The sequence below is a fragment of the Fukomys damarensis genome, unplaced genomic scaffold (genome assembly GCF_012274545.1).
Source record: "Fukomys damarensis isolate Sample0158 unplaced genomic scaffold, DMR_v1.0_HiC HiC_scaffold_19, whole genome shotgun sequence".
NCBI classification, from domain to species: Eukaryota; Metazoa; Chordata; class Mammalia; order Rodentia; family Bathyergidae; genus Fukomys; species Fukomys damarensis.
In genome coordinates this window covers 7,418,143-7,433,705 of record NW_022900931.1, presented here as the reverse complement: position 1 = coordinate 7,433,705, position 15,563 = coordinate 7,418,143, and the positions used below count along the sequence as shown (strand labels likewise).

The 15,563-nt window shown below is 43.2% G+C and overlaps 1 protein-coding gene across 2 annotated transcripts in view; it reads right to left on the bottom strand.

Moving 5' to 3' along the window:
- Positions 1-15,563, bottom strand: part of Mrtfa (myocardin related transcription factor A) — a 92,904-nt gene that overhangs the window by 22,090 nt on the left and 55,251 nt on the right. For both annotated transcript variants that reach the window (XM_033766208.1, XM_010612443.3), the window contains exon 2: positions 12,020-12,085. In XM_033766208.1, coding sequence (XP_033622099.1) covers positions 12,020-12,085 — 66 coding nt within the window. The remainder of the gene's footprint in view (positions 1-12,019; positions 12,086-15,563) is intronic.

Below are 15,563 nucleotides of genomic sequence, written 5' to 3'. Positions count from 1 at the left end.
GGAGGGAGGAGAGGGAGAGGGAGAGGGAGAGGGATGAGGACCAAGATTTTCATCATCATCCAGTGGTAACAAAGTCGGCTCACCCAGGTGCTGGTGGAAACATATGCGAGCTGGAACACCCATGCCTACTTAGGGGTCAATGGCTGCTAAAGGGGGAAGTTGGACTTCTATCTCCATCTGGCTGTCATGAGGTGGAACTGTGTCCACCTTTGTCTGCCAGCACAGTCTCAGAGAAAGCCAGTAAAACACAAGGAAATAAAATACCAAGACTCATTAAAATGGCAAGAATTAAAAAAAAAAAATCACTCAGCACACCAAGAACTAGGAACATTTCACACTGAAAAATAGGCAATCAAGAAATGCCAAAACTAAGATGACAGATGCTAGAATTAACTAAATTTTAAAGCATTAATGCCATTTATAAATGTGTTAATGAACAATTGTGAACATACTCAAAACAAATGAAAAAACAGCCTGAGCAAAGAAATAGAAAGTCTCAGCAAAGAAAGAGAAGATATGAAAAATGAAGAGACTTTAAGTTTCACACATTACTAAATGAGCTAGCCAGGCCAGATGAACAGAGATTTTAGAACTGAGAAACATAATAATAAGATTTAAAACTCAATGGATAGCTCAACAGTGGAACGCAGGAGGCAAAGGGAAGAATCAATGAACTGGAACAACAGAAAGAAAACAGATTGGGGAAAAAAATGATCAGAGCCCCCAAGAACCTGTGGATTTTAACCAAAAACAATCTAACATTGTGTTATGGAAGTTCTGAAGGAGAGGGAAAAGAGGGCGGGGTTGAAAAGCATTTAAAGAAATAATGGCTAAAAACTCTCCAAATTTGAGGCAAGAGACACAAATCTACAGATTCAACAGGCTTAGTAAATTCTGATTTCTGAGATCAATGTGTAGCCACCATGTGTCCTATTAAAAAAAAAAAAGGAGGGCCAGGAATGTAGCTCAGTAGCGGAGCACCTGCCTGACAAGCGTAAGACAGAGACAGGGAAGAAAGAAAAGAAACAAAGGTGCAGAAACACATGTGGTAATTTCCACATTTTTGTTCTCCCCCATGCCTACATTCACATGACACCTTTCCCAATCTTTGAATTTGGAATCTTTCAAGCCTACACAAATACTGAAAGAACAATGAAGAGCCCTATAACACTTAGACTCTCTCTCCTCTCTTCTTCTGTCCCTTCCAACGCCTTCCTCCCCTCAGTGCACATACGCAATTTTTTTCTCATTTATGCAATCACTAGAAATTAAACCGCAGATACCCACTGTGATCCTCCTTCGCCTCTACTCCTTCACTGTGCATTTCCTAAGAATACAGACATTCTCTTATATAACTAAAAGGCTTCTATCTTGTCTGAGAAAATGAACATTAATTTAATAATATAATCTAACTCATAGCCCATATTAGTTCCCAAAAATGTCTTTTATGCCTGTCTGGATTTTCCCCAAACCCAAGATTTAATCAAGAATCTGTATTTTATTGTCTCTTTAGTAATAATCTAGAACAATAACTACATTGTTGTTTTTTGTGCCACTGACTTGTTTTAAGTATTTAAATCAGTTGTCCCACAGAATATTCTACATTCTGAATCTTTCCTCACAACTAAAACTAAACATTTTTTGGCAAGAAGACTATCTATATGATAAGTACTTCATATCAGGACACATAGGGCAGCAATGTCTACCCGCTGATGATGCTAAAAGTTGAAAAGGAGACACCAGATCACTTCAAAAAAAATTTTTTTTTGGTACCAGGGATGGAACTCGGATCTTGCACTTGCGAGGCAGGTGGTGGCACCACTGAGCAACATCCCGGGCCCCAGATCACTCCATCTTAAAGGGAGCACTTTCTCCTCTGCAGTTCGTAAGTAGTCTATGCTGTAACATTTTGAGGCAGTGTGAAAATCCTATACCCTAACAACCATTTACCTAATTGTCTCAGCATTTATCACCGATCTTTGCCTGAACTGATTAAAAACTGATTTTGTAACTGGAATTTCATTTTTACAAGTTCACTCCAGCAATGATCAAGAGGCCATTTAGAAGAAAAACAATGGAGTGACTTGAGTAAATGGCTGTGGCAGTTAACGCTCTCAGGCAAGGAATACTGGGGAATGAATTTGGGCTAGGGTTGCAGAGACTCTGTTCAGTTTTTGAGTTGATTACTATTAAGTGATATCCAAGTGAGGTGTAGAGGCGCGCGCATGTGTATGTGTATACACATTTCTCAATTTCTGATGGGACTATGCCCAAATAAACCCATCATAAGCTGAAAATATTATAAGCAACAAAATGCAATTCATAAACCTAACCTACCAAATACCATGGCTCAGCAATACAGCACACAGTACTGACAGTGGTGGGAAAAAAGACCTTGATCAACCATCTCCCACACACACAAAAAAAAAGTGTGATGGGGGAACAATCCAGTAATTTTAATCTCATCTCTCACTTTGACCTTTTTTTCCTGGCTAAAACTTTGGAAATAAATGTCTCCTTGTCATTTTTCTAATATTGGCAATGAGACAATGGGAGGACTTCCAATCTAACCTTAGAAAATGTCAAGGAGCACACATTCTATCCCACTCCTCCCAAGCCCTCTCTCGAAGGAGCCAACAGAGTGGAAAAGGAAGTGGTAGAATAATTAAACTCATCCAAAGCTAACAGTTCTCTGCCACATCCCTGGCCCCAGCACAGGAGGGTGGCACACAGCAGAAGGCAGTTCTTGCCAGCTCTGACCACTGATCGGCACAAGGCCACATGAAAGGCAAGGAGTCAGGCTTTTTTTTCCCAGCATCGGAGGCAGGGATTCATGAGCTGTGTGTATTTACTCATTTTATATGCTTCAGCCACATCTAGCTCCGGAATTTGCTTTTGCCATCAATTCTTGGATCCTGTGGACAGGGCTGCCCTCTGCTTCAGTGTTTGGGGAGAAACAGAGAGCACTACCTTACATCACAGGAGAAGATGTAAAAAAAGTCATCTCCTCCACTGTTTGGTGTGGTTCAGACCTTTGCACGAGAATGTCTGGGGTTCAAGGACTCCTGGACTGCAGATTCCTGGGCCTTAAGAAATTTAAACTTTTATGAGATCTTTAAGTGATTCTGCTGCCACCAAAATTTGCTTTCCTAGTCCAAAAGGCAAAAAAATGATATGAGAAAGGGTTTATTTGCTCATTGACCACCACCTGGTGGCAAGTGATTAAAAAGTACAGTGTTGGGACCAGAGATTTAGCTCAGTGGCGACACACCTGCCTGCCAAGTGCAAGGACCTGAGTTTGATCCCCAGTTCTGGAAGGAAAAAAAAAAGGCACAGCGGTACCTTGATTCACAAGTGGAAAGAATTAAGTTCATGAACTTAGGTACCACTATACTGTGAGGAAGGACTTGATAAGATTTTCTCAACATCCTGATTCAAAATTTCAACTGTGCTGGCTATGTGGGCAGTTCTGATTTCCTGAGCTTCTTTCAGGATCACTGCAATGCATATATTGCCGGGAGTCAAATAACTGGGGCTTTCTGCCATTTTCCTAACACCCTGGCTAGGGTCTGCCTAATGGCTAGAGGGAAAGACCCCAGCCCTGCTGTATAGGTCAGTGATGTGGTAATGACATTCAAAGGAAGGTACCCAGAGGAGGAGCAGCACAGAGAAGCCCTAGTGCAGGAAATGCAGAGGATCCTGCAGGCACCGACAGAAGAGCAGAGTCAGCTGTGTCACAAGTGTGTATGGGTTGACACTAGCATCAGGCACATGATTTATTTTTCTTAGGATTCCATATATAGGCAGAGCAGGGACTCAGCCTAGGGTAAAGTGAACCAGCTTTACAGCAGGCCTGGAAATTACACGCTAAATTTTGGTACTTGTGCAACTGCCTAGTGAAAGGATGTGCAGAATTCTACAAGGAGAATCCGTGACACACAAAAAATGAAGAGCCTCTGAATTAATCAAGGGTTATTACGACAGAAATGGAGAGCTGGCCTTTGTGACACCCAACTAGCATTCACACAGGCAGCAATCCACAGAAATGAAAAATAAGGGAGTCATGCTTACTTCCACCTCCTTGCCTCACATCTGATATCACCAACTATGGATCCTGGTCTGACAGTTTTTAATTCTCAAGCATTTTCAAAATTGAAATTTTGGTGAAAGCATAGCAGGGTATCATCACAAAATTCTCATGTTGGCAAGAGCTGTATAAACTGGGACCCTCAGGAATTAGCAATGGGTCTGGAGCCAGGAAACCAGAACTGAGGAATTGCCTCCATTTTTCAGGGGCAGTGTGACCAGCAGCACCATTATGAGGCACAGATCCTCAGCCACAAAAATGGCAATTTTACTTACTACTGTACCGGTAACTGTTAGCATTTAAAAAGTGAAAAAAAAAATGCTTTGCCATCTGCTAAAAGCTTCTATCACCCTAAGGCACTATCACTGATGTAACTTTCTTTTGTGTCATCCACCTCCTAAAGGCAGCAGCACTGGTGTGAAGTCAAGTGCAAAGAGCTCAATGATTCTGATTTCCGTTTTTTCACCCCTCTGCTTTGAGCTGTCCCATCCACTAAACTGCCTACTAAAGACTGTAACCAGAGAGCTGTCTCAACAGCTCCAGGACTGCCCTTGACAATGACAGCCAGAACTAAGTTCACATCAATCAAAGATCTTGGGTGGCAGAATGAGGGGGAAGGACCACACCTTCTGGGGCAAGAAGGGATCCAAACTCACTGTCATGAAGCACTTCCTGTTTTGGTATGCAGGCTTGCCACCACCCCTGTTTTGGCACCTGATCTGTCACTCCACCCAAACCAGCAGGAACGCCAACTACCAAGAATGATGGTAAGGAGAAGAGACCCAAGCATGCTAAACCCGCTCCTTCCCAGAAGGGCAGGCTGCTCGAGAGTCTTCCATTGTCAGCCCACTGGTGGTGGAAGAGACCAAGACTGGGAGAGACAGTCACTCAGTCCTGTCCAAGAGAAGTCAGCAGACACAGTCAATTTCAAAAGAACAGGCGCCAACTCATGCAAACTTGCCTGCTATGGTTTAGGTAAGCATTCCCCAAAGGCCCACGTGGTAAAGGCTTGCCCCCTAGCCCATGGTGCTATCAGGAGATGGTGGAGCCTTCAAGTGGCTAAAGTTGGAGGGGAACCCCAACCCCTTTCACTTCCTCTCTGTCCTCACTGCCACAAAGCAAGCAGCTCTGCTCCACACTGCTTGCTCACTTTTTTTTTTTTTAAGTAATGGGAATCGAACTCAGGACCTTGTGCTTGCAAGGCAGGCAGTGGCACAACTGAGCTAAATCTCTGGCCCACCCTGCTCACCCCTGACACACTGTAGTACACACTCCTTAGATAAAGCTCAAAACAAAACAAAAAATTTGCCTTTTTAGAATATGCCTATGTCATCTGTTCAGATACAAGCAACAAACCATTTTTGTCCTTCTGCAAATAAAATCCCACCCACTAGGCTGAAGGATGTTAAATCAGCACCACCATCAAATTCCTATGAGGGCTCTCTGGGAACATGATTCTTTGGAATTCATAGTGTTCAGGTAAAATTAGTGTGAGTGATTTATAACCTCTACCTTCAGTTGTTATCTTGGAGAAAAGTTGGCCTTGGATAATTCAGATAAAGAATAAATCATGATCTGGACACAGGAGCACACACCTATGATCTGGGCTACTCAGGAGGCTGAGGCAGGAGGATCCCAAGTTTGAGTTTTTTCCCTGGCCAACCTAGCAACACTGTCTCAAAATAAAAAGGGCTGGGGAAGTACCTCAGTGGTAGATCTCCCCTGGGTTCAATTCCCAGTATTGGCAAAACAACAATGACAAGAAAGGAAGAAATAAAGAAGAAACAGCATCGGCTATTTACCAGAGTTTACTGCTGGACTCTTTTGGATTCAGGGAATACACTCGAAACTAGAAACACACCACTTAGTGCAGGCTCTTTTAGGATTTACTTGTCAGCAACTGGCTAAAGAGGAGGCTCTCTACTCGTCACTGATCACTGAGGGAAACACACCTGCAACAGCAGAAAGAGGGATGAGGATGCTGGCATCTATCACAAACGCATGGATGTGACATGCCCACACAGCTGGTCATCTCCTGACGTAAAACAAGGAACTGCACAGGCCACATGCCATAGCCTAACACAATCTTCTCCCAGCTTCACATCTAGGAATCAGGTTCTCCTGACTCCAGTGTGTTTTTGTTTTGTATTTGACTCCTGTGTTTTTTTCAGATGGGATCTTGCTATGTGTTCCAGGCTGACCTTGATCTCCTAGTGATCCTCCTGACTCAGCCTCCCAAGTGCTACATTACAGGCATATGCCAACAAGCCTGGTGCCAAAACAAAATATTTTTTAAAGGGAAGTACAAAGAAACAATCTCTTTCATCCAAAGATATCTCTGTACCTGAAGGAGTAAATGGGTTGTGCTAACCCTAACCCTGGGAGTGAGCACCTGAAAGAAGACAAGAGCCAGGGTGGTGATGGCATCAAGCAAAGGGCTAATGGTGGGGCTGGGGGAGGTCCTTCCTGAGCTCTTCCTGGAAAGGGGTTCTGGCTGGACTTTGGCCCAGCTTCTGCAGCTCACAGAGGAGCTGGCTGTAGCTCAGTGGCAGAGTGTGTGATTAGCTCGTGAAAGGCCCTAGTTCAATCCCAAGCGTGAAAAGTGGGTAGGGGAAGAAGGAAAAGAATTTTTAGCTGCACCATAGCAATCAGTCCTGCATTACACAATCCTTTGTATAGATAAGAAACTACTTGGTAAAGAGACTCTTTAGTCAGATGATGAGGAGGATATTTTTTTCAGCTAACATTGGAGCCTAGTAAAATGACTGCTTAGATTAGCTGTGAGTGCTATGGGGGGTCACATCAACTCTGTACAGACCATGTAGCTAACAATGACAGCTGAAGAACGACAAAGAAATCAAAATATAGAATGGGGGGGTCAAAATGTACTACACCTTATGAAAAATACAGAGCTGCAAAAATACATCTACTACGTATATGAAGCCATGCTTTCTAGGATCAATGTGAGATCACAGGTCTACCTGCAAACCTATGCACCCCTCCAAACTAGCTTGTTGCTCTTCACTTTTCTACTTGGCAGTACAACTGAGTACCTTCCAAGGGCCAGTGAGTCTGACGCGTCTCTGGACTGGCACCGACCGACTGGATGCCCCTGCTGCACTGTGCTGCCCTCACACCTCTGGTTTCTACTGATCACTCAGAGGGAAGAGTCACCTACAGTAGTGGCGGGGCACAAGTAAACACCATCCAAAATGAAATGACAAAGGCGGGGGTGTGGCTCAGTGGTAGTGTGAGCTAACATGTAAAGACGGGGTTCACTCCCCAGCACTGCAAATAAAAAGAAAGAAAAGACAAGCTCACTCAAGATCAGTCCCTAGATTCTCTACGACAAAATAAATTGTTTTGTTTTCCCTCTAATACTGAGGATTCAACCTAGGGACTTCTCACTGAGCTACATTTTTTTTTTTAATTTTGAGAGAGGGTCCTGCTAAGTTACCATGTCACCAAGGCTAGGTTTGAACTTGCAATCCTTCTGCTCAGCCTCCCAGAGAGCTGGCAAGGCAGGTATGCACCACCATGCCCAGAAATAATTATATCTCCAGATGCTTGTCAAGGCATCATTTTCCTACTATTTGCACATGGACTGGAGTTAGAACATGCTGCTGCTCGGTGCTTTTTCTCAAGGAGTCTGCATGCAACAACAGGCAGAGCAAGAAGAGACAAATGTGGCTTTTCTCACACATCCAGAGAGGTCAGAGGAGAATTCTTCTCATTCGCCTACGTCAGGAGAACACCCACGTTTTCCTTTAAATTGTCATTTCTCTGCAACAGGTCTCGCCGGGAGAAGACTTTTCTTAACTTTCGCCTTCACCTCATGATCTCATTCCTCTCCGCGTCTTCCTCCGGGACATAGTGGCATTCCAGGTTGCACAATCTCTGACTTAAAAAGACCTGCTCCCTGTCTGTACCATCTTCCCTCTCCCTCAAATATGCTGACCTTCAGATGGCATTTGAGAAAGTTTAGATATGGACCTCTGCTACACAGCACTCTGTACTTGGTAGGGTTTAAATGGCGTTAAATTTGAGACATATGTTTACTTGATGAGAATAAAGGATACTGGGAAGTGATCCTGTTTAACAGCACAGCAGAAACCAGCTTCATACCCCATAACTGAAACACACGAACATCAAGCAGCAGAGTAAGGTATTTAGGAACTGGAGGAGACTCTGATCCCCTAAATGCTCTGGAAAGGCCATCCCCCAACTCTGAGCTATGTATAGAAATGAGAATGACCCCAAAGAGAAGGGAGCCACTGAAGTGCCTTGTGTCCTGCAGATAACCAAGTTTAAAGCGAAAGACTTGTGGGAACCTGTGTGAACATCCTGCAAAATGATCTGGGTGGGTTTTTCTTCCCAGAGCTAGAAAAAGGCTGGAACGAGAAGAGTCTGATAAAGGTACAAACCAGAAATGCTAAGAAAAATAGAGCCATGACAACCTTGATCCTTCCCTGGCTTGAAAGCCCTGCCTTTCTCCTAAAATGTGTAACAAACTTTAAGAGTTCCTTTAAGAAAGTCCTCAAGCCAACACAATGGGAACCCAAGGCATCCTTTCAACTAGGAGCCCACTTTTTCAGGCTCCAAATCTCAGTAACAAATTGCTGAACATCTGCAGTCTGCCTCCAGCACTGCTCACATTTTTAAAAAAAGACAGAGGCAGTGAGTGGCAGAGTTAGCAAAGACAGTGGGGAGGCAAATGATAGGGAGAGGGCAGGAGTCAGGGACTGCAGGGGTGATGAGGGGCTACTCTGGGCAGTGGGCTGGCACAATAAGGAGCAGCCTCTTTGGGAGCTCAAGACCCTATCCGTGTAGCATCGCACACATTTCACACTGCAAACTGTTCTCAGGTTTCAACATTCTTTCTCATAATCCAAGAGTCTGCTACCTACTTCCTTCATTAGAACACACAAAAATAAGACTTCCCACGGGTGAAAGTGGCTCTTGGTAGGTGGGAAGAAGCAGGTATTCTCACAGAAGCAAGTCACTTCTATCCCTAACAGAAAGGCAGTCACTCTCACTTCACAGACACAGACAACAGTGCAAAGTACACAATTACAGACAGAAAAATTTAGAAGAGTCTTGACAAAATGGGAGCATTTTTCCAAATTCTATGTACCGAATCCCAGCAGATTTGCAACAGAGTGGTATCTGTTCCTGTCTGTCTGTCCAATACACACATGCGCACGTGCGCGCGCGCGCGTGCACACACACACACACACACACACACGTGTTGTGTAGGTACTAGAGAATGAACACAGGGTCTTCCCACTAAGTTCGCAGGACTTTTTTTTTTTTAAATTCTGAGACAGAATCTCACAAAGTTGCTTAGGCTAGACTTAAACTTGCAATCCTCCTTTGGGCCTCAGTGGCACAACACCTGCCTGGCAAGTGCGAGGTCCTGAATTGGATCCCCAGTAAAAACAAAAAACAAAAATTACAACCATCCTGCCTCAGCCTCCCAGATTTCTGGGTTTACAGGTATGCACAACAACAGCCAGCTACACATCCCTGTTTAAAAGTGAATGTCTAAGGCTGGGGGTTTAGCTCAGTGGTGGTGCTGCCTGCCTCACAAGCACAAGGACCCAAGTTCAATCTCCAACACCAAAATAAAGGGAATGTCTGGCCAAGGATTTAGCTCAGTGGCGCCACCACCTGCCTCGCAAGCGCAAAGTCCCGAGTTTAATGCCCAGCACCAAACAAGCAAGCAAGCAAAAAACAAACAAAAAAACCAAGAGTATCTCTTAAAAAAAAAAAAAAAAAAAAGAATGTCTTCATTCACACATTTAGGATGAGAAACATAAGATATTGTCTCAAGAAGTCCATGGTTTGTTTGGATGTACAAAGAGCAAACAGCAATAACTGAAGCATCATTTGTCTTAACAACACAAGATACTCCAAGGAAGGAAACTGTAATTGATAAATTCTGTTAAACAATGATCTACAGTATATAGTAGTGCCTGATACTAGGTGAAAAACAAGAATAATAACACAGGGCCTCACCCTCTGTCAGGCTTTTCAAACCCAAGAAATAACATTATGCTCTCAGAACCAGTAGAGTGATTGCAGGCAGCATCTCAAGGATCAGCACTGAACTGCTCTTATTTTGTGAGTGGGCAACTGTGGCTACCCCAATTTTGGCTACTCAATGCCTTAAGGGAAGGCAGAGTGCTTATTTTTTTAATTTCTAAGTGTCTACGATACTAAGACAAAGCAGACACTAATTGCATCATGTCTCGTGAAAGGGAGAGGCGGATGAGATGGCGGCTGACTTGCTCCTCTGCAGGGTTTTCGGAGCACTAGGTCTGGAGTGTTCTGCACAGGACAGTGCAGCCCTACTCAATCACAGTACTAAACCACCTCACAAGCCACCTGACAGGTTAGAGGTAGGGAGTCCTTCACTGGAGAACCACAGCACATAGTAGTAAACTGTAGAAAAGGATTAACTGAGACTCAGGCTTCTTGGCTAAGGCCTAGAATAGAGATCTCCGGCTGATTACATGTGCTTTAGGTTCTAATTCTTAGAAACAGACCTCTCACTATCATGATATAAATCAAATACCATCTCACTTGTTGAAAAACTTTCAACGGCTTCCTATTGTACTTAGAATCAGACCCACCTCCTCTGTGTGGCTGACAGGCCCTGGTTCTGGGTCTGTGCCCTCAGCCATCTCCACCTGCCCCTACTCCCCTCACTCACTATGCTTCAGTGACACTGGCACCCTTGATGTTCTTTCCTTCTAGCTCTTGCCTGCACCAAGCCCTGACATTTGCCTTTCCTCTTCACTGAGCTGTCTTCTCACTTTCTGATGCCTGGCTCCCACTTACCCTTTAGATCTCAGCTCCAATATTTCCTCTTCAGGGCGGCCTTTCTTGGCCATTTCATCCCAAGTGACTCATCTGAATCCTATTACTTGTTAACACATCCACCAACTAATTTGTCATAGCATTTCCTAGGCTCTAAAATTATCTCATTTGTCTCATTTTTTTGTAAGCAGTCTTGACCTTCTACATATAAATCTCTAGAGAATTTATCTTGCACTATCCATTGGCACATATTAATACCTTGAGTGACTGTCAGAAAATACGGTGGCAGCAGAGCAGCAAGCTCTGTAGAAAACATCAATTTTCCCACCTTGAAGCTAGAAGCTGCTGCATGATGTAAATATAATATAATATATTTCTTTTTTTACTTCATTAAGATGTATCCAACTGGTGATGGCATATAAACAAAAGAGAAAGAGCCTATGCTCTCTGCTGACAACTTAGAAATGGCAAAAAGAGCAAACTCATGTTGGTTCCAGCTTTTCCTTCATTTATAATGCTGCTGGTATTTAAAGCAATTTTCTTTTTTCTAACGGATTCCAAGGTTTGGTTTCATTTTTCCCCAAGGCTACAGCTCTGCCCCCAATCCAGCACCCCGACTCCACTCAGGCACGCTCATACCCATGCTGCCCTGAAGTGAAGGTACCCCAGGCCTTCCCTCTCAACTGCGGCTCACTAAAAATAACCATTCCAAGAAATGGGGTAAAGGCTTCTCTTCCTTACAACCTAAACACGAAGGCTAGACATATGCAAGAAGTGGGTTCTTTCTCATACTTCAGCATAAAATATGTGCTGCCCATAAAGGAAAGTATAACAGGGCACAGAAACCCTCTGAAAGGCAGGACTGAAAGGTGGGGGGGTGTCCACTGGCACCCTTTCAGCCAATGCTGGTTGTCTCTCTGAACTTGATCAATGAGAACCATCTTAACTATTTAGGGATTGAAGATTCCTGAAGTTAGAAACATACATAACAGAGAAGCATGAAGAATCAGTCCAGTTACCCTTGTTTTATGTGACATGCTTCCAAGCACACTGGATCCACACAACCACGCCCTGAAGGCAACTCTATCCAATGCTGAGAGAGGCACTTACGCGGCATGATCCCTTGGCTCACCAGCTCTTCCCGGGTTCGGCGCTGCTGGAGTTTCAACTGCAGCACTGCAGGGCAGCAAAGAAAGAGGAGAGAAGTGTCAGTTGAGTATCCCACCCTACAAGATACATTTTCACATGCAAAGAAAATCTAAAAACAAAAGGGTGTAGCATAAAAGAAAGAGCCCTTGAATTGCAACTGTGTGTAATTGCAGAAGTGGCCTGATACAGCATGATTTCCGTATTCGGCTGTGGGCGGCGAGAGGAAGTTGCGAAGGGTCTTGCAGGGCGATAATCCACAAAGTGTGAGAGTCTTGCCTCTTGCTCAAAACCTCCTACAACACTGGGTCCTCCTTCACGAATGAAAAAACCAATTCTGAACTCAAAGAAAATCTCATAACGAGGACAACATCCAGCAGAAAGAGCTTCCTGAATGCTGTACGCGTTCTTAGAGAATATTTGCACTGTAAGGACGGTGGGCAACGCAGTTACTCTCAGGGACCAGGAAGTACTACTGAGTATTTGTAAAATATTTTCTTTTGTATTTAAAAATTACAGCTATTTTCACCAAGTGATGCATTTCTCTAGACTCGAAGATATTCTGCCATTAATATACTTCTTTTCCTTTTTTCTCAAGGCCTTTTTCTGTGTGAAGCTAGGTGACTTCATACAAGCTAGATGACTCTAAGCACATCCGGGCTAGCAGGGTGATGACTGTTTCTCCTATTTCCACTCTAGAAACACTACTGAACTTAATATGGATTTTATTATGTTAAAAATCAGTTTTCTCTATTTCAAAAGCCAGTGGAACCTGATGAGTGCAATAAATACACACTATGCAAAATGATGATGGCACAGCCTACGTTCAGAGACAGGAGAAAATAGTCAGAGGGGGGTTAAGAGGGTCCCACAGGCAAAAGGAAGTCCCCTTACATGACAAGTCTTCAACTGTAGAGGCCCTGCAAGTCTTATCTGAGGGGAACCTGCATCCACTGGGAATGAAAGTGTCCCTAAATTAGGCCTTTTCCACAGAGCAGTTTTTAGGGGGGCCCCTAAGAATGGGAGAACCATAACAAGGCTCCTGCCTACATCTCAAACTTACTAGCTCAAAAGGAGAACTTGTCTTTCTCCCCGCCCCCCAAAAACCACTAGTCTCCTTTCCATTCTTCGTACCTCTTCAGGTATCACTGCCTTCCTGAGCTTCAACTCTCCTGCCTCCCCACTCGTCTTACCAACCTTACCTCACAGGCTTTCCCACACGGTACTGGTAGCTCAAGGGCTATGCCCTTACCTGGACTATGATGTCCCCTAAGGCATCCCGATCAAGGTTTCCCTGATATTCTTCTTCACCTGGAAATGCCCACCTTCTTCATTGAACTTCTCGACTCTCCTTTGCCCCCAGAATTACTGTGGGCAACCAGTGAGCTATCTTTTACCTGTTATGAAAGGTACAGTGAGATTTTACTCTGCGTAACAGTTATCCCCTGAACCTATCCCTCTTACTAGTTTACAAACTCCTGGAGAGTGAGGAATGTTCTCATTGATGTGTGGCCCCCACCACTTCACGCACAGTAGGCCTTTATAACTGTTTCTTGAATTGGACTGGATCTCAAAACAGTAACACAGTCTGTGAAATCTAGCCAAGAGATTATTATTATTTCACAAATTAACATTTAAAACAAAGCCTTAAAAATTAATAAAATAAGCCAACAGCTACACTAGAAGCTGACATTTAGAGTACGTATTTTGTGCCAGACACTGTTCCACGGTTTCAATCACTTAATCCCCACTCTCTGGTGACAGGTATTGCTACGCCCATTTTATAGGGAAGGAGAGCAGGGCCCAGAGGGAGTACGTAAACATGATTTGGGGCCAAATACTCCGATTCCAGAACCCGAGTTCCCCACCTTGCCTTTCCAGGATCTTCTGGAAACTGGCTGTGCTGAGCTAACAGGGCTGAAGTGTGATGACTACCGTGGTTCATTCTGTCACCAGAGACGAGACAAAAGGACTGAGGAAAATGGATGCTTCAGATCAGGGTCACAGGAGTTTAGATGATCAACTTCAGTAAAACAAATGAAAATTATTCTAGGAACTTGATTTCGGGATAAATTATAACCACAGATCAGCAACAATAGCAATTATATTAATATAAATAATAATAGGAGTCACCAAGTATGTTACGATGTATCAGACTATGTTAAATGATTAATGTGCTACCCGACAATAAAACTAGACCCATATCGCTCATCACTCACTAACCTCAAATCAAAATGAATCAAAGATCTAAATATTAAAATGGAAACACTAAATCTGTGGGAAGAGAGAATAGGTACAACGCTTGAGGACAAAGGAGTAGGCAAAGACTTCATGAACAAAACCCAGACTGCAAGGAAATGCTACAAAGAATCAACTGGGACCTCATTATTAAAAAGCTTTTGCACAGTAAGAGAAACCACCAACCTACAGCCTGGGGAAAAATTTTTACTAGCAATTCATCTGATAAAGGATTATTATCTAGAATATATGAAGAACTCAAAACATCAGGACACCCCCAATTTAAATACCCAATTCAAAACTGGGCATCTAAAATGAACAGACACTTCTCAGATTAAAAAGTAGAAAGGACAAATAAATATATGAAAAATCTTCAATATCACTGGTCATTTGTGAAATGCAAATTAAAATAACACTGAGATTCCTTTCACTCCAGAAAGGCTGCTATCAAGAAATCAATCAATAACAAATGTTGGAAGGGCTGTGGGCAAAGAGGAACCCTTCTCCACTGTTGGTGGGACTGCAGACTGGTGCAACCACTGTGGAAATCAGCGTGGAGATTTCTCAAAAAACTAAAACTAAAGGTTCCATTTGAACCAGCTGTTCCCCTTCTTGGTATCTTCCCAAAAGAATTAAAAGCATCCTACCACAATACTATATGCACACCCATGTTTACAGTAGCACAGTTTATAATAGCTAAATCTTGGAAACAGCCCAAATGCCCATCAACCGACAAATGGATAAGGAAGATGTGTTTTTTTCTACAATGGAGTACTACTCTGCCACAGAGGATGAGATTGAGACAGTTATAGCTAAATGGATGGACCTTGAGACCATTACAGACTCTTACATGAAATAGATCGGACACACATGTTTAAATAATGCACTGTTTCTCTGGTGTGAGAAACTGAAAGCGGAAATAAGGGCTGCAATATAAAATAGATATTGGAAAATGAGAAGAGAATGTTCAAATGGGAAGGGGAACAAGAGAGGAAGGGAGAAAGGAAGGACGGGACAAGAAAAAAAGTGAAAATAAAAGGAAAAATGAAAACAAGCTTTTGTACATAGGGAGGAGGGAAATGGGATAAAATAAAGTTGAACAAATAATAAACGACTGATGTGCTTTCAACTAATCTTTTTTAAAGTGGTAGAGCACTTCCCTTCATAGGCAAGGCCCTGGGTTACAGCCCCAGCAATGGAAGGAAAAAGAAACAAAGAAACAAAAAGCCTTGTGAGGATGGTACAATTAAGTCCATTTTACAGAAAAGGA